This window comes from Bombina bombina, chromosome 2 (genome assembly GCF_027579735.1).
Source record: "Bombina bombina isolate aBomBom1 chromosome 2, aBomBom1.pri, whole genome shotgun sequence".
NCBI classification, from domain to species: Eukaryota; Metazoa; Chordata; class Amphibia; order Anura; family Bombinatoridae; genus Bombina; species Bombina bombina.
Window position 1 is genome coordinate 732,510,439 of NC_069500.1, and position 19,838 is coordinate 732,530,276.

Genomic DNA, 19,838 nt, shown 5'->3' on the forward strand with positions numbered 1-19,838 from the left:
TCAACATAGGCATGATGAATTAAAGATTTCAACCAAGATGCCAAAGAAATAGCAGAAACTTTCTGGCCTTTTCTAGAACCGGAAAAGATGACAAATAGACTAGAAGTCTTTCGGAAAGTCTTAGTAGCTTCAACATAATATTTCAAAGCTCTAACAACATCCAAAGAATGCAATGATTTCTCCTTAGAATTCTTAGGATTAGGGCATAATGAAGGAACCACAATTTCTCTACTAATGTTGTTGGAATTCACAACCTTAGGTAAAAATTTAAAAGAAGTTCGCAACACCGCCTTATCCTGATGAAAAATCAGAAAAGGAGACTCACAAGAAAGAGCAGACAATTCAGAGACTCTTCTGGCAGAAGAGATGGCCAAAAGGAACAAAACTTTCCAAGAAAGTAATTTAATGTCCAATGAATGCATAGGTTCAAACGGAGGAGCTTGAAGAGCCCCCAGAACCAAATTCAAAATCCAAGGAGGAGAAATTGACTTAATGACAGGTTTTATACGAACCAAGGCTTGAACAAAACAATGAATATCAGGAAGATTAGCAATCTTTCTGTGAAAAAGAACAGAAAGAGCAGATATTTGACCTTGCAAGGAACTTGCGGACAAACCTTTATCTAAACCATCCTGAAGAAACTGTAAAATTCTCGGAATTCTAAAAGAATGCCAGGAAAAATGATGAGAAAGACACCAAGAAATATAAGTCTTCCAGACTCTATAATATATCTCCCTAGATACAGATTTACGAGCCTGTAACATAGTATTAATCACAGAGTCAGAGAAACCTCTTTGACCAAGAATCAAGCGTTCAATCTCCATACCTTTAAATTTAAGGATTTGAGATCCTGATGGAAAAAAGGACCTTGCGACAGAAGGTCTGGTCTTAACGGAAGAGTCCACGGTTGGCAAGAGGCCATCCGGACAAGATCCGCGTACCAAAACCTGTGAGGCCATGCTGGAGCTACCAGCAGAACAAACGAGCATACCTTCAGAATCTTGGAGATTACTCTTGGAAGAAGAACTAGAGGCGGAAAGATATAGGCAGGATGATACTTCCAAGGAAGTGATAATGCATCCACTGCCTCCGCCTGAGGATCCCGGGATCTGGACAGATACCTGGGAAGTTTCTTGTTTAGATGAGAAGCCATCAGATCTATTTCTGGAAGTTCCCACATTTGAACAATCTGAAGAAATACCTCTGGGTGAAGAGACCATTCGCCCGGATGCAACGTTTGGCGACTGAGATAATCCGCTTCCCAATTGTCTATACCTGGAATATGAACCGCAGAGATTAGACAGGAGCTGGATTCCGCCCAAACCAGAATTCGAGATACTTCTTTCATAGCCAGAGGACTGTGAGTCCCTCCTTGATGATTGATGTATGCCACAGTTGTGACATTGTCCGTCTGAAAACAAATGAACGATTCTCTCTTCAGAAGAGGCCAAGACTGTTCCAAAATATTGATCGGTAATCTCACCTCCTGAGATTTCCAAACCCCTTGTGCCCTTGAGACCCCCACACAGCTCCCCAACCTGTAAGACTTGCATCTGTTGAGATCACAGTCCAGGTCGGAAGAACAAAAGAAGCCCCCTGAACTAAACGATGGTGATCTGTCCACCACGTCAGAGAGTGTCGTACAATCGGTTTTAAAGATATTAATTGAGATATCTTTGTGTAATCCCTGCACCATTGGTTCAGCATACAGAGCTGAAGAGGTGGCATGTGAAAACGAGCGAAGGGGATCGCGTCCGATGCAGAAGTCATAAGACCTAGAATTTCCATGCATAAGGCTACCGAAGGGAATGATTGTGACTGAAGGTTTCGACAAGCTGAAATCAATTTTAGACGTCTCTTGTCTGTCAAGGACAGAGTCATGGACACTGAATCTATATGGAAACCCAAAAAGGTTACCCTTGTCTGAGGAATCAATGAACTTTTTAGTGAATTGATCCTCCAACCATGATCTTGAAGAAACAACAAAAGTCGATTCGTATGAAATTCTGCTAAAATGTGAAGACTGAGCAAGTACCAAGATATAGTCCAAATAAGGAAATACCACAATACCCTGTTCTCTGATTACAGACAGAAGGGCACCGAGAACCTTTGTAAAAATTCTTGGAGCTGTTGCTAGGCCAAACGGCAGAGCCACAAACTGGTAATGCTTGTCCAGGAAAGAGAATCTCAGAAACTGATAGTGAGCTGGATGAATCGGAATATGCAGATATGCATCCTGTAAATCTATTGTAGACATATAATGCCCTTGCTGAACAAAAGGCAGGATAGTCCTTACAGTTACCATTTTGAATGTTGGTATCCTTACATAACGATTCAATATTTTTAGATCCAGAACTGGTCTGAAGGAATTCTCCTTCTTTGGTACAATGAAGAGATTCGAATAAAACCCCAGCCCCTGTTCCAGAACTGGAACTGGCATAATTACTCCAGCCAACTCTAGATCTGAAACACATTTCAGAAATGCTTGAGCTTTCGCTGGGTTTACTGGGACACGGGAAAGAAAAAATCTCTTTGCAGGAGGTCTTATCTTGAAACCAATTCTGTACCCTTCTGAAATAATGTTCTGAATCCAAAGATTGTGAACAGAATTGATCCAAATTTCTTTGAAAAAATGTAATCTGCCCCCTACCAGCTGAGCTGGAATGAGGGCCGCACCTTCATGTGGACTTAGAAGCTGGCTTTGCTTTTCTAGAAGGCTTGGATTTATTCCAGACTGGAGATGGTTTCCAAACTGAAACTGCTCCTGAGGATGAAGGATCAGGCTTTTGTTCTTTGTTGAAACGAAAGGAACGAAAACGATTATTAGCCCTGTTTTTACCCTTAGATTTTTTATCCTGTGGTAAAAAAGTTCCTTTCCCACCAGTAACAGTTGAGATAATAGAGTGCAACTGAGAACCAAATAATTTATTACCCTGGAAAGAAAGGGAAAGTAGAGTCGATTTAGAAGACATATCAGCATTCCAAGTTTTAAGCCATAAAGCTCTTCTAGCTAAAATAGCTAGAGACATAAACCTGACATCAACTCTGATAATATCAAAAATGGCATCACAGATAAAATTATTAGCATGTTGAAGAAGAATAATAATGTTATGAGAATCATAATCTGTTACTTGTTGCGCTAAAGTTTCCAACCAAAAAGTTGAAGCTGCAGCAACATCCGCCAAAGATATAGCAGGTCTAAGAAGATTACCTGAACACAAATAAGCTTTTCTTAGAAAGGATTCAATTTTCCTATCTAAAGGATCCTTAAAGGAAGTACCATCTGCCGTAGGAATAGTAGTACGTTTAGCAAGGGTAGAGATAGCCCCATCAACTTTAGGGATTTTGTCCCAAAACTCTAATCTGTCAGACGGCACAGGATATAATTGCTTAAAACATTTAGAAGGAGTAAATGAATTACCCAAATTATTCCATTCCCTGGAAATTACTTCAGAAATAGCACCAGGAAGAGGAAAAACTTCTGGAATAACTACAGGAGATTTAAAGACCTTGTCTAAACGTTTAGATTTAGTATCAAGAGGACCAGAATCCTCAATTTCTAATGCAATTAGGACTTCTTTAAGTAAAGAACGAATAAATTCCATTTTAAATAAATATGAAGATTTATCAGCATCAACCTCTGAAACAGAATCCTCTGAACCAGAAGAATCATTAGAATCAGAATGATGATGTTCATTTAAAAATTCATCTGGATAAAGAGAAGTTTTAAAATACTTTTTATGTTTACTAGAAGGAGGAATAACAGACTTAGCCTTCTTAATGGATTTAGAAACAAAATCTCTTATGTTATCAGGAACACTCTGAACATTAGATGTTGATGGAACTGCAACAGGTAATGGTATTTTACTAAAGGAAATATTTTCTGCATTAACAAGTTTGTCATGACATTTAATACAAACAACAGCTGGAGGAACAGCTACCAAAAGTTTACAGCAGATACACTTAGCTTTGGTAGTTCCAGCACCAGGCAGCGATTTTCCTGAAGTATCTTCTGACTCAGATGCAACATGAGACATCTTGCAATATGTAAGAGAAAAAACAACATATAAAGCAAAATTGATCAAATTCCTTAAATGACAGTTTCAGGAATGGGAAAAAATGCCAAAGAACAAGCTTCTAGCAACCAGAAGCAATGAAAAATGAGACTTAAATAATGTGGAGACAAAAGCGACGCCCATATTTTTTTAGCGCCAAATAAGACGCCCACATTATTTGGCGCCTAAATGCTTTTGGCGCCAAAAAACATAATTTATGTAAGAACTTACCTGATAAATTCATTTCTTTCATATTAACAAGAGTCCATGAGCTAGTGACGTATGGGATATACATTCCTACCAGGAGGGGCAAAGTTTCCCAAACCTTAAAATGCCTATAAATACACCCCTCACCACACCCACAAATCAGTTTAACGAATAGCCAAGAAGTGGGGTGATAAGAAAAAAAGTGCGAAGCATATAAAATAAGGAATTGGAATAATTGTGCTTTATACAAAAAAATCATAACCACCACAAAAAAGGGTGGGCCTCATGGACTCTTGTTAATATGAAAGAAATGAATTTATCAGGTAAGTTCTTACATAAATTATGTTTTCTTTCATGTAATTAACAAGAGTCCATGAGCTAGTGACGTATGGGATAATGACTACCCAAGATGTGGATCTTTCCACACAAGAGTCACTAGAGAGGGAGGGATAAAATAAAGACAGCCAATTCCTGCTGAAAATAATCCACACCCAAAATAAAGTTTGACGAAAAACATAAGCAGAAGATTCAAACTGAAACCGCTGCCTGAAGAACTTTTCTACCAAAAACTGCTTCAGAAGAAGAAAATACATCAAAATGGTAGAATTTAGTAAAAGTATGCAAAGAGGACCAAGTTGCTGCTTTGCAGATCTGGTCAACCGAAGCTTCATTCCTAAACGCCCAGGAAGTAGATACTGACCTAGTAGAATGAGCTGTAATTCTCTGAGGCGGAATTTTACCCGACTCAACATAGGCAAGATGAATTAAAGATTTCAACCAAGATGCCAAAGAAATGGCAGAAGCTTTCTGGCCTTTCCTAGAACCGGAAAAGATAACAAATAGACTAGAAGTCTTACGGAAAGATTTCGTAGCTTCAACATAATATTTCAAAGCTCTAACAACATCCAAAGAATGCAACGATTTCTCCTTAGAATTCTTAGGATTAGGACATAATGAAGGAACCACAATTTCTCTACTAATGTTGTTGGAATTCACAACTTTAGGTAAAAATTCAAAAGAAGTTCGCAACACCGCCTTATCCTGATGAAAAATCAGAAAAGGAGACTCACAAGAAAGAGCAGATAATTCAGAAACTCTTCTAGCAGAAGAGATGGCCAAAAGGAACAAAACTTTCCAAGAAAGTAATTTAATGTCCAATGAATGCATAGGTTCAAACGGAGGAGCTTGAAGAGCTCCCAGAACCAAATTCAAACTCCATGGAGGAGAAATTGACTTAATGACAGGTTTTATACGAACCAAAGCTTGTACAAAACAATGAATATCAGGAAGAATAGCAATCTTTCTGTGAAAAAGAACAGAAAGAGCGGAGATTTGTCCTTTCAAAGAACTTGCGGACAAACCCTTATCTAAACCATCCTGAAGAAACTGAAAAATTCTCGGTATTCTAAAAGAATGCCAAGAAAAATGATGAGAAAGACACCAAGAAATATAAGTCTTCCAGACTCTATAATATATCTCTCGAGATACAGATTTACGAGCCTGTAACATAGTATTAATCACGGAGTCAGAGAAACCTCTTTGACCAAGAATCAAGCGTTCAATCTCCATACCTTTAAATTTAAGGATTTCAGATCCGGATGGAAAAAAAGGACCTTGCGACAGAAGGTCTGGTCTTAACGGAAGAGTCCATGGTTGGCAAGATGCCATCCGGACAAGATCCGCATACCAAAACCTGTGAGGCCATGCCGGAGCTATTAGCAGAACAAACGAGCATTCCCTCAGAATCTTGGAGATTACTCTTGGAAGAAGAACTAGAGGCGGAAAGATATAGGCAGGATGATACTTCCAAGGAAGTGATAATGCATCCACTGCCTCCGCCTGAGGATCCCGGGATCTGGACAGATACCTGGGAAGTTTCTTGTTTAGATGAGAGGCCATCAGATCTATCTCTGGGAGCCCCCACATTTGAACAATCTGAAGAAATACCTCTGGGTGAAGAGACCATTCGCCCGGATGCAACGTTTGGCGACTGAGATAATCCGCTTCCCAATTGTCTACACCTGGGATATGAACCGCAGAGATTAGACAGGAGCTGGATTCCGCCCAAACCAAAATTCGAGATACTTCTTTCATAGCCAGAGGACTGTGAGTCCCTCCTTGATGATTGATGTATGCCACAGTTGTGACATTGTCTGTCTGAAAACAAATGAACGATTCTCTCTTCAGAAGAGGCCAAAACTGAAGAGCTCTGAAAATTGCACGGAGTTCCAAAATATTGATCGGTAATCTCACCTCCTGAGATTCCCAAACTCCTTGTGCCGTCAGAGATCCCCACACAGCTCCCCAACCTGTGAGACTTGCATCTGTTGAAATTACAGTCCAGGTCGGAAGAACAAAAGAAGCCCCCTGAATTAAACGATGGTGATCTGTCCACCACGTTAGAGAGTGTCGAACAATCGGTTTTAAAGATATTAATTGATATATCTTCGTGTAATCCCTGCACCATTGGTTCAGCATACAGAGCTGAAGAGGTCGCATGTGAAAACGAGCAAAGGGGATCGCGTCCGATGCAGCAGTCATAAGACCTAGAATTTCCATGCATAAGGCTACCGAAGGGAATGATTGAGACTGAAGGTTTCGACAAGCTGTAATCAATTTTAGACGTCTCTTGTCTGTTAAAGACAGAGTCATGGACACTGAATCTATCTGGAAACCCAGAAAGGTTACCCTTGTTTGAGGAATCAAAGAACTTTTTGGTAAATTGATCCTCCAACCATGATCTTGAAGAAACAACACAAGTCGATTCGTATGAGACTCTGCTAAATGTAAAGACTGAGCAAGTACCAAGATATCGTCCAAATAAGGAAATACCACAATACCCTGTTCTCTGATTACAGACAGAAGGGCACCGAGAATCTTTGTGAAAATTCTTGGAGCTGTAGCAAGGCCAAACGGTAGAGCCACAAATTGGTAATGCTTGTCTAGAAAAGAGAATCTCAGGAACTGATAATGATCTGGATGAATCGGAATATGCAGATATGCATCCTGTAAATCTATTGTGGACATATAATTCCCTTGCTGAACAAAAGGCAATATAGTCCTTACAGTTACCATCTTGAACGTTGGTATCCTTACATAACGATTCAATAATTTTAGATCCAGAACTGGTCTGAAGGAATTCTCCTTCTTTGGTACAATGAAGAGATTTGAATAAAACCCCATCCCCTGTTCCGGAACTGGAACTGGCATAATTACTCCAGCCAACTCTAGATCTGAAACACAATTCAGAAATGCTTGAGCTTTCACTGGATTTACTGGGACACGGGAAAGAAAAAATCTCTTTGCAGGAGGTCTCATCTTGAAACCAATTCTGTACCCTTCTGAAACAATGTTCTGAATCCAAAGATTGTGAACAGAATTGATCCAAATTTCTTTGAAAAAACGTAACCTGCCCCCTACCAGCTGAACTGGAATGAGGGCCGTACCTTCATGTGAACTTAGAAGCAGGCTTTGCCTTTCTAGCAGGCTTGGATTTATTCCAGACTGGAGATGGTTTCCAAACTGAAACTGCTCCTGAGGACGAAGGATCAGGCTTTTGTTCTTTGTTGAAACGAAAGGAACGAAAACGATTGTTAGCCCTGTTTTTACCTTTAGATTTTTTATCCTGTGGTAAAAAAGTTCCTTTCCCACCAGTAACAGTTGAAATAATAGAATCCAACTGAGAACCAAATAATTTGTTTCCCTGGAAAGAAATGGAAAGTAGAGTTGATTTAGAAGCCATATCAGCATTCCAAGTCTTAAGCCATAAAGCTCTTCTGGCTAAGATAGCCAGAGACATAAACCTAACATCAACTCTAATAATATCAAAAATGGCATCACAGATAAAATTATTAGCATGCTGGAGAAGAATAATAATATCATGAGAATCACGATTTGTTACTTGTTGCGCTAGAGTTTCCAACCAAAAAGTTGAAGCTGCAGCAACATCAGCCAATGATATAGCAGGTCTAAGAAGATTACCTGAACACAGATAAGCTTTTCTTAGAAAAGATTCAATTTTTTTATCTAAAGGATCCTTAAACGAGGTACCATCTGACGTAGGAATGGTAGTACGTTTAGCAAGGGTAGAAATAGCCCCATCAACTTTAGGGATTTTGTCCCAAAATTCTAACCTGTCAGGCGGAACAGGATATAATTGCTTAAAACGTTTAGAAGGAGTAAATGAATTACCCAATTTATCCCATTCTTTGGAAATTACTGCAGAAATAGCATTAGGAACAGGAAAAACTTCTGGAATAACCGCAGGAGCTTTAAAAACCTTATCCAAACGTATAGAATTAGTATCAAGAGGACTAGAATCCTCTATTTCTAAAGCAATTAGTACTTCTTTAAGTAAAGAGCGAATAAATTCCATCTTAAATAAATATGAAGATTTATCAGCATCAATCTCTGAGATAGAATCCTCTGAACCAGAAGAGTCCAAAGAATCAGAATGATGGTGTTCATTTAAAAATTCATCTGTAGAGAGAGAAGATTTAAAATACTTTTTACGTTTACTAGAAGGAGAAATAACAGACAAAGCCTTCTTTATAGATTCAGAAACAAAATCTCTTATGTTATCAGGAACATTCTGCACCTTAGATGTTGAGGGAACTGCAACAGGCAATGGTACATTACTAAAGGAAATATTATCTGCTTTAACAAGTTTGTCATGACAATTATTACAAACAACAGCTGGAGGAATAGCTACCAAAAGTTTACAGCAGATACACTTAGCTTTGGTAGATCCAGCAGGCAGTGATTTTCCTGTAGTATCTTCTGGCTCAGATGCAACGTGAGACATCTTGCAATATGTAAGAGAAAAAACAACATATAAAGCAAAATAGATCAAATTCCTTATAAGACAGTTTCAGGAATGGGAAAGAATGCCAAATATCAAGCTTCTAGCAACCAGAAGCAAATGAAAAATGAGACTGAAATAATGTGGAGACAAAAGCGACGCCCATATTTTTTAGCGCCAAATAAGACGCCCACATTATTTGGCGCCTAAATGCTTTTGGCGCCAAAAATGACGCCACATCCGGAACGCCGACATTTTTGGCGCAAAATAACGTCAAAAAATGACGCAACTTCCGGCGACACGTATGACGCCGGAAACGGAAAAGAATTTTTGCGCCAAAAAAGTCCGCGCCAAGAATGACGCAATAAAATGAAGCATTTTCAGCCCCCGCGAGCCTAACAGCCCACAGGGAAAAAAGTCAAATTTTTGAGGTAAGAAAAATATGATAATTCAATGCATAATCCCAAATATGAAACTGACTGTCTGAAAATAAGGAAAGTTGAACATTCTGAGTCAAGGCAAATAAATGTTTGAATACATATATTTAGAACTTTATAAATAAAGTGCCCAACCATAGCTTAGAGTGTCACAGAAAATAAGACTTACTTACCCCAGGACACTCATCTACATGTTTGTAGAAAGCCAAACCAGTACTGAAACGAGAATCAGTAGAGGTAATGGTAAATATAAGAGTATATCGTCGATCTGAAAAGGGAGGTAAGAGATGAATCTCTACGACCGATAACAGAGAACCTTATGAAATAGACCCCGTAGAAGGAGATCACTGCATTCAATAGGCAATACTCTCTTCACATCCCTCTGACATTCACTGCACGCTGAGAGGAAAACCGGGCTCCAACTTGCTGCGGAGCGCATATCAACGTAGAATCTAGCACAAACTTACTTCACCACCTCCCTTGGAGGCAAAGTTTGTAAAAACTGATTTGTGGGTGTGGTGAGGGGTGTATTTATAGGCATTTTAAGGTTTGGGAAACTTTGCCCCTCCTGGTAGGAATGTATATCCCATACGTCACTAGCTCATGGACTCTTGTTAATTACATGAAAGAAATGACGCCACATCCGGAACGCCGACATTTTTGGCGCAAAAGAACGTCAAAAAATGACGCAACTTCCGGCGACACGTATGACGCCGGAAACAGAAAAGATTTTTTGCGCCAAAAAAGTCTGCGCCAAGAATGACGCAATAAAATGAAGCATTTTCAGCCCCCGCGAGCCTAACAGCCCACAGGGAAAAAAAAGTCAAATTTTTTAAGGTAAGAAAAAATGATTGATTCAAATGCATTATCCCAAATATGAAACTGACTGTCTGAAAATAAGGAATGTTGAACATCCTGAGTCAAGGCAAATAAATGTTTGAATACATATATTTAGAACTTTATAAAAAAGCGCCCAACCATAGCTTAGAGTGTCACAGAAAATAAGACTTACTTACCCCAGGACACTCGTCTACATGTTGTAGAAAGCCAAACCAGTACTGAAACGAAAATCAGCAGAGGTAATGGTATATATATATAAGAGTATATCGTCGATCTGAAAAGGGAGGTAAGAGATGAATCTCTACGACCGATAACAGAGAACCTATGAAATAGACCCCGTAGAAGGAGATCATTGCATTCAAATAGGCAATACTCCTCACATCCCTCTGACATTCACTGCACGCTGAGAGGAAAACCGGGCTCCAACCTGCTGCAGAGCGCATATCAACGTAGAATCTAGCACAAACTTACTTCACCACATCCATAGGAGGCAAAGTTTGTAAAAACTGATTTGTGGGTGTGGTGAGGGGTGTATTTATAGGCATTTTGAGGTTTGGGAAACTTTGCCCCTTCTGGTAGGAATGTACATCCCATACGTCACTAGCTCATGGACTCTTGCTAATTACATGAAAGAAAAATAGCATTAGCCTAATGTGCCTTACTTCCAGGGGTATGAAAGAAGACACTGTTACCAACAGATCATTATAACAATGTCCTAACATCTTCCAGGAGCTTTCCAGGAAAGGGATGTAAGGGGGAATTTATGGGCAGTGGCCCCCCAGTATTTGGTGGGTACAGCCATGGGCCGAGTTAGATGGAGTCAGAGTGTACCAAGGGGGAGCAGGGAAAGTCCACAGAAACTAGAAATTTGCCCTGGCTGGGAAAGCCGCTGGAAAGACAGTGGGAAGAATTCCAAACCTATAACAATCCCTTCAAGATCCTGGACAGTTTGTAACAGTCTGGAAACAAATTTCATATTTTCTTTGCTACCTGCATTACAAAGACCAATGCACAAGTACTGACAATCTATTCATACAATTTCAGTGCAGTTCTAATCACTAATGTAAGAATATTTAAGTTTGTATTAGAGAAGTGAAGAGGATTAGAGAATTAAGGGTATGCCCAATATTACTGTAGTTAAATTATTCTGCTTGTGCATTACTGTCAATTTATAAGGTTTGCAAAATTATAAGAGCATTGTAAAGAAAAGCAGACTGTAGAGACTGGTAACTGCTTCCTGCCTTTTTACCTTAGAGAAGCAATATACAGCTCTGTTTCTATAGTTAGTTACCTGACTGAATACAAGTTGTGGTTACTCTGCTATGCTAGTGACATTGCTGAAACCTAACTCGAAAGGAATCTTAATAAGGGACTAGAAAGCTGGTCTAGATACAGCTGAAGAATGCAGATTGATATGATGTGAATCAAACCGCCGATGTTAAATAGAACCAGACCTACAGACAAGTATAAGGGGAGCAGTCAAGTGGAACTGAGGGATTATATTTTAGAGCTGAAGTGCTTGTTAGTGAAGCTCTGCATCGTCACACTATTCGTCTGAGAATGTAAGTACACTCACACGTTGAGCATTTACATATCAGTGATATTGTTGTTGTTTTAACAAGCCTTATTGTCAGGGATTTTTCCCTGCTTTGTTTGCCATGTGCTGCTGGCAACCATTTTACTCACCTCTCTTGTTGACTCTGGTGCATACTGTGTGATGCTGTTCATTTCCTGCACTTCCTTTTATGGCCAGACTGGTGTACATCATCCGTGTGAGACAGGATGCAGTCTCAGAATTGTGATGTCATCACTTATTATTTAAAGGGCCTCTGATCAGTATGCTGATCAGTATGCTTTGCCCTTGCGTTGTCTCAGACCTGTTTGCGAGAGCTCCTTTGTATTACCTGGCTGTCTGACATCCCTCCTGGTTCCTGATCCCTGGCTTGTTCCTAACTCTGCTGTTCTCCTTGTTCCTGATTCCGGCTCGTCTGACTATTCGATTTGGCTTCTGACTCCGCTCGTCTGACTACCAGCTCTGGTTTTGATTCCTAGCTTGTTATTTGACTTGTGGACTTTTTATTATTTTTTGCTACTAATAAAGGTGTGATTATTTTTGCACTTCTCGTCTCAGTCCGATTCCTGGCACCCTGACAACTCTAAAGTTTAGAGTGGACTATACAGAGCAGAAGCTGTACATATTTGCAGTGGGTACGTTGCTCTTTATTATTCCTGAGGCCTTTTTATATTTGTAATTTTTACACTGTGTAAAATAAAACAAAGACCTGCAAATATGTAAAGGCTGTGACACACTGCAAGCGGTGCGGCGTGAGGCAAAGCAACTGCTTCGCGCCGCATCACTTCTCAAGTTAAAATATATGTGACCTGATGCGGCTGAGCGTGCAGAGATGAAAAGGCAGGACACACTGAGCGCGCACAGCTGCATCATCATGCTGCGTGCTGCTCTCAGTGTGTCACAACCTTAAAGCTTCTGTTTTTTTGTTGTGTAAGCGTACACAGAATGCATGGTAATGCTGTCAAAAGACAGTATCATCAATAATCTGTGAAAGCTCACTACTTCTATCACAGGATCCAACAATACTCAAGCTACAAGATGACGGCACCCAGTCCAAAGATGCAGAATGGCTTCAAGTGAGCTGCAGGCATAGGAGAAAAAACAAAAGCATGGTGTGTAGTAACCATGTTACTGTATTTGCACCCAGTAGTTTAATGTTCCTTTTAAGGAATAGTCTAGTCATTATTAAAACTTTCATGATTCAGATATAGCAGGCAATTTAAAGCAACTTTCTAATTTACTCCTATAATAAATTTGTCTTTGTTCTCTTGGTATCTTTATTAGAAAAAGCAAGAATGTAAGCATAGGAGCTGGCCCATTTTTGGTTCAGAAACTGGGTAGCACTTTCTGATCGGTGTCTAAATGTAGCCACCAATCAGCAAGCACTACCCAGGTGCTGAACTAAAAATGGTCCGGCTTGTCTTACATTCAAATAAAAATACCAAGAGAACGAAGAAAATGTGATACTAGGAGTAAATTAGAAAGTTGCTTAAAATTACATGCTCTATCTGAATCATAAAAAAAAAATCATGAAAGTTTAATTTTGACTAGACAATTCCTTTAACCACCCTTTACCAGAAAACCTCTAGAAAACTTTGTGAGGTATGTTTGAAACATGATATAGTTACATACTATTGAGAGAACTTTGAAGTAAAAAGTTATATTTACAAGAAAAAAATATTGAAACTGTGAGAATTCATAAAACTATTCATAATTTAATGGGTGAGGCGAGGTATTCAGGAAGCAGCAACTTAACTTATTAACCTGGAGAAGTAGTTGATCTTTCTATTAAAAGGAGAAACTAAAAAGCAAATTAAAAGTTCACAAATGGTAAAGAAAGAAGTTAATAGAGTGCAGTTCTGGGGACCACTTTAAGGTGCTCGAGAGTAGATCTTATATGATCAGATACAACAGATCAATGTTAATGACAAAGCTTTGTTTAGACCTTAAACTCCAAGAAAAAGCTGAGCTGCTCAGGTAATTACAGTAATCTCCTGCAGGCTAAGAATGCAAACGACAAGCAAAATACAATACATTTTGTTCTGCCTATAATAGAACCAGTTTGGCTGCCTGTATCAAATAACTTTAAGCAACCCCCTTGGTATTTGAAATAGGACATTACTGCTACTGTGACCAATTTTCCTTTCAGTGAATACAACTGCATTATCCAACCAGATGTTATTTTGGTGTTTTTTTTTTGTGGAATAGTGATACAGGCAGATAATCATCTGGCAAAGCAAGTTTTTCGATTTAATGCATTCTCCATCTTTACCACTTATCTATTGTGATAGTCTCTTCCAAATGGGCCTATACTGAAGACTTATAACCTAGTCTTGAGGTGTATTTATTTTTGTGGGACTCTGCCTTCCAAGTAATTAGAAGTCTGACCATGAACTAGTGGACTTTTCTCTAGAACATCCAGGCACATTTAATCATAAGACAAAATCTTGACGGCAATTCCCTTAGCATCAAAATACTTTATAACTGACGCGTCTCCGTTACAAAAGTGTATATAGTTTATTTGGTTTAAATAAATAAAAAATCTGTTCATTTTTGGAAACTGGACACAGATATATCAGACATATAAAGATAAATATTTTTACTTACAAGGCAATGCACTATACAGACATTTTTCTGATCTTGTTTCAGCCACAAATGCATATTTTTGCAAATGCTGTATAGGTTCATGAGATTTGGAGCACGTCTTCCAGACCAACCACATTCAGAAACCTGTTTTTCAAGAGGTATAAAATCACTAACTGCAAATAATACATAACAATCATATGCTGAACACAAGAAGGAAATAAAGGCACATGGAAGTGAAGCTAAAGCCTCTATCCAATAGAAGGAACTAAACGGATAGAACAAGGGATTGGAAATGTATTAGTTTAGATTTCAACTTTGCTTATTCAATTTTTATTTTTGTGTGTATCTATATCTATTCTATCTATCTATATAATATCTACACACAAAGTATGCAAAAATATATAACATATATGCCTTTGAGAGAAATGCCTTTAAGAAATAACTTACACTGTTTCACTCTGTCTGTTCTCATAGCAGTGTCTTATCTAGAAAGAAGGGATGGGGGCTGCATTCCAATGGAAGCACTGTGTAAAAACCCATCCATGTTATGAGAAAAACTCTTTTTGACACTAACAAAATTTCTACAAAATAATATAATAGACCAAACAGTTTTAATAATTAGACTGCTAAGGGGGAGATTAGATTGAAGACGTTTCTGGGCAACATCTTAGAAAGAGAGAAGTCTGATATTAACACCTACAAAAGGTATATGGTTGTGATGAAAATATTTGTCCTCTTTTGTATGCTGATATTAATGCCATATTTGAAACCCAAAGATAAGTAATGTGTTTATAGTTTCAGTCTTGCTTTATAAGCCGAGTACTGATTTATGTTAATGCAATAAGTTCATAATAAACACTATTATTATTATTATTATACTACATTCCGTGTCAAACTCCCTTTTTTTCCAGTACTATTTGTGTTCCATCAGTAGCGCTGACAAGCTCCAGGACAGAACACAGTTATGTAAAAATCGACCTTTAATGATTCAAATAGAGCATGCAATTTTAAATAAATGTCCAATTTAAAAAATATTACCCAATTTACTTAATTCGCTAGGTATCCTTTGTTGAAAAGCATTCCTAATATAGGCTCAGGAACAATACACTAGTGGCAAAAAGCTTCTGATTGGTGGCTGCACATACATGCAAACAAGTTTAAAAATACACCTCACCCTGTTGTGAAACTTTGCAGGTCTATATTTTCGCAGGCATAAATTGTAGACAGCATAACATCCTGGATGTTTTGAATCCAGAAATAAGCGCACATCTTCAATATTGTTCTTTATGGCAGATTCCACACCTTCTGCTGGAAAAGACATCACTAAAAAAAATAATATATAATTATAAGATCTGAAGGGTATAAATGCACTCCACCATAGCATACAATAGAGTTTTAAAACGTTCAAACAAATATTTAAGCTAACTAGAATCATCACTGGTCATACCTGCAAAAAATTCATTAGAGGTTCATTTTTTGACCAACTTACCCCTGACTCATAACCGATGTGTCCTATTGCCCACCTATTACTGAAACAAATGTATCAGGAGCAGGGGTGGTTGGCTAGACTCATAGGCTAAGTGAATGGTTCCTCCAAGACTGCATGCTCTCTCTAAATAATGTTTTATTTATTTTTTTAACTCCCATGTTAAATTAACACTGTGTTAAATTAACACTGTGTTAAAAAGGAAATTTATGCTTACCTGGTAAATTTATTTCTTTTACGATATGACGAGTCCACAGATTTCATCCTTACTTATGGGATTTCGCCTCCTTGTCAGCAGGAGAGGCAAAGAGCTCCACAGCAGAGCTGCATTAATAGCTCCTCCCTTCCCCTCCAACCCAGTCAATCGACCGAAGTTAGGAAGAGAAAGAAAAAGCCAAGGAGCAGAGGTGACTGAAGTTAAACAAAAATAAAAACCTGTCTTAGAAAACGATAGGGCGGGCCGTGGACTCGTCATATCGTAAAAGAAATACGTTTATCAGGTAAGCATAAATTTCCTTTTCTTTTACAAGATATGACGAGTCCACAGATTTCATCCTTACTTATGGGATACAATACCAAAGCAATAGGACACGGATGAAAGGGAGGGAGAAGACAGGAACCACTTTATCAGAATGGAAAATAAGATAAGGAGAATCACATTGCAATGCCGAAAGCTCAGAAACTCTGCGAGCCGAAGAAATAGAAACCAGAAATAAAACTTTCCAAGATAATAACTTAATATCTATAGAATGCATAGGTTCAAATGGAACCCCTTGAAGAACATTAAGAACTAAATTCAAACACCAAGGAGGAGCAATTGATCTAAACACAGGCCTGATCCTAGTCAGAGCCTGACAAAAGGACTGAACATCCGGAACATCTGCTAGACGTTTGTGTAGCAAAATAGACAAAGCAGAAATCTGTCCCTTTAAGGAACTTGCTGATAACCCCTTCTCCAATCCTTCTTGGAGAAAAGACAAAATTCTAGGAATCCTAATCTTACTCCATGATTAACCCTTGGATTCGCACCAATAAAGATATTTACGCCATATCTTATGGTAAATCTTTCTAGTAACAGGCTTACGTGCCTGAATCAAGGTATCAATGACCGAATCAGAGAACCCTCGCTTAGATAAAATCAAGCGTTCAATCTCCAAGCAGTCAGCTGCAGAAAAATTAGATTTGGATGATGGAAGGGTCCCTGAATGAGAAGGTCCTGCCTCAATGGAAGCTTCCACGGTGGCAGAGACGACATGTCCACCAGATCGGCATACCAAGTCCTGTGAGGCCACGCAGGAGCGATGAGAATCACTGAAGCCCTCTCCTGTTTGATCCGAGCAATCACCCGGGGAAGGAGAGCAAACGATGGAAACACATAAGCTAGGATGAACGACCAAGGCACTGCCAAGGCATCTATCAGTTCGGAATGAGAATCCCTGGACCTGGAACCGTATCTCGGGAGCTTGGCATTCTGACGAGATGACATGAGATCCAGCTCCGGCCTGCCCCATCTGAGAATCAGGGTGGCAAAGACCTCCGGATGGAGTTCCCATTCCCCCGGATGAAACGTCTGTCTGCTCAAAAAATCCGCTTCCCAGTTGTCCACTCCTGGGATGTAGATTGCTAACAGATAACAAGAGTGAGCCTCCGCCCACCGAATTATCTTGGATACTTCTGTCATCGCTAAGGAACTCCTTGTTCCTCCCTGATGATTGATGTAAGCCACGGTCGTGATGTTGTCTGACTGAAATCGGAAGAATTTGGCCGAAGCCAACTGAGGCCAAGTCTGAAGTGCATTGAATATGGCCCTCAACTCCAGAATATTGATTGGAAGTAGAGACTCCGACCGAGTCCACACACCCTGAGCCTTCAGGGAATTCCAGACTGCACCCCATCCTAGTAGACTGGCATCCGTTGTCACTATCACCCATGAGGGTCTGCGGAAGCACGTCCCTTGGGACAGATGATCCTGCGACAACCACCAAAGAAGAGAGTCTCTTGTCTCCTGATCCAGATCTATCTGAGGAGACAAATCTGCATAATCTCCATTCCACTGTCTGAGCATGCTCATTTGTAGAGGTCTGAGATGAAAACGAGCAAACGGAATGATGTCCATTGCCGCCACCATCAATCCAATTACCTCCATGCACTGAGCCACTGATGGCCGAGGATTGGACTGAAGGGCTCGGCATGTATTCAGAATCTTTAACTTTCTGACTTCCGTCAAGAAGATTTTCATGGATATAGAATCTATTAGAGTTCCCAGGAAAGGAACCCATGTCTGTGGAATCAGTGACCTCTTCTCTAGATTCACCTTCCACCCGTGAGTCTTTAGAAAGGACAGAACCATGTTGGTATAACACTTTGTCAATTGGTAAGTCGACGCCTGGATTAGAATATCGTGCAGATAAGGCGCCACTGCAATGCCCCGCAGTCTGAGAACCACTAGCAGAGACCCTAGAACCTTCGTGAAGATCCTGGGTGCCATGGCCAGCCCGAAGGGAAGAGCCACAAACTGAAAATGTTTGTCCAGGAAGGCAAACCTTAGAAACTGGTGATGATTTTTGTGGATAGGTATATGAAGGTATGCATCCTTTAAGTCCACGGTAGTCATATATTGACCCTCCTGGATCAATGGAAGAATAGTCCGAATAGTCTCCATCTTGAAGGATGGAACTCTGAGAAACTTGTTTAGACTCTTGAGATCTAAAATGGATCGGAACGTTCCCTCCTTTTTGGGAACCACAAAAAAATTTGAGTAAAACCCCTGTTCCTGTATTGGAACAAGACAAATTACTCCCATGGTGGAGAGGTCTTCTACACAACGTAGAATGCCTCTCTTTTTATCTAGTCTACAGACAATCGTGAAAGAAGAAACCTTCCCCTTGGGAAGGAATTTTTGAACTCCAACTGATATCCTTGAGACACGATTTCTAGTGTCCATGGATCCTGAACGTCTCTTATCCAAGCCTGGAGAAAGAGAGGAAGTCTGCCCCCTACTAGATCCGGTCCCGGATCGGGGGCCGCCCCTTCATGTTGTCTTGGTAGCAGCAGCGGGCTTCTTTGGTTGTTTACCCTTGTTCCAAGCCTGGTTGGGTCTCCAGGTGAGCTTGGCTTGAGGATAATTCCCTTCCTGTTTAGCGGAAGGGGGGATTCCTTTGAAGTTACGAAAGAAGCGAAAATTACTTTGTCACCTTTGCTTAGATGTCTTATCTTAAGGGAGGAGGTGACCCTTACCTCCCATAATATCAGAAATGATTTCTTTCAAGTCAGGCCCGAATAGAGTCTTTCCCTTGAAAGGAATAGCCAACAGCTTGGATTTAGAGGACACATCTGCAGACCAAGATTTTAACCATAAGGCTCTGCGTGCTAAAATGGAAAATCCAGCATTCTTAGCCGCCAACTTGGCGACCTGAAAGGCGGCATCCGTGAAGAATTAGCCAGCTTAAGGGCCTTAATTCTATCCATTATTTCTTCTAAAGGAGTCTCCGTCTTAAGAGACTCTTCTAAGGCGTCAAACCAAAAGGCAGCTGCAGTTGTGACTGGTACAATGCAGGCCGTCTGTTGTAATAGAAATCCTTGATGAACAATAGCTTTTTTAGAAGACCCTCCAACTTCTTATCCATAGGGTCTTTGAAAGCACAAATGTCCTCAATAGGGATAGTCGTACGCTTAGTCAGGGTGGAAAAAGCTCCCTCCACCTTAGGGATCGTTTGCCAAGAGTCTCAAAGTCTCAGCTATAGGGTACATCTTCTTAAAAATAGGGGAAGGTGAGAACGGGATACCTGGTCTTTCCCATTCCCGTGTAACAATTTCCGAAATTCTCTTAGGAACCGAAAAAACATCAGAGTAA

At 39.8% G+C, this 19,838-nt stretch overlaps 1 protein-coding gene across 3 annotated transcripts in view; it reads right to left on the reverse strand.

Moving 5' to 3' along the window:
* Positions 1 to 19,838, reverse strand: part of GAK (cyclin G associated kinase) — a 799,358-nt gene that overhangs the window by 379,108 nt on the left and 400,412 nt on the right. For all 3 annotated transcript variants that reach the window (XM_053702755.1, XM_053702754.1, XM_053702753.1), the window contains exons 13-14: positions 15,674 to 15,822; positions 14,521 to 14,643 (exon numbers count right to left, since the gene is read on the reverse strand). In XM_053702755.1, coding sequence (XP_053558730.1) covers positions 14,521 to 14,643; positions 15,674 to 15,822 — 272 coding nt within the window. The remainder of the gene's footprint in view (positions 1 to 14,520; positions 14,644 to 15,673; positions 15,823 to 19,838) is intronic.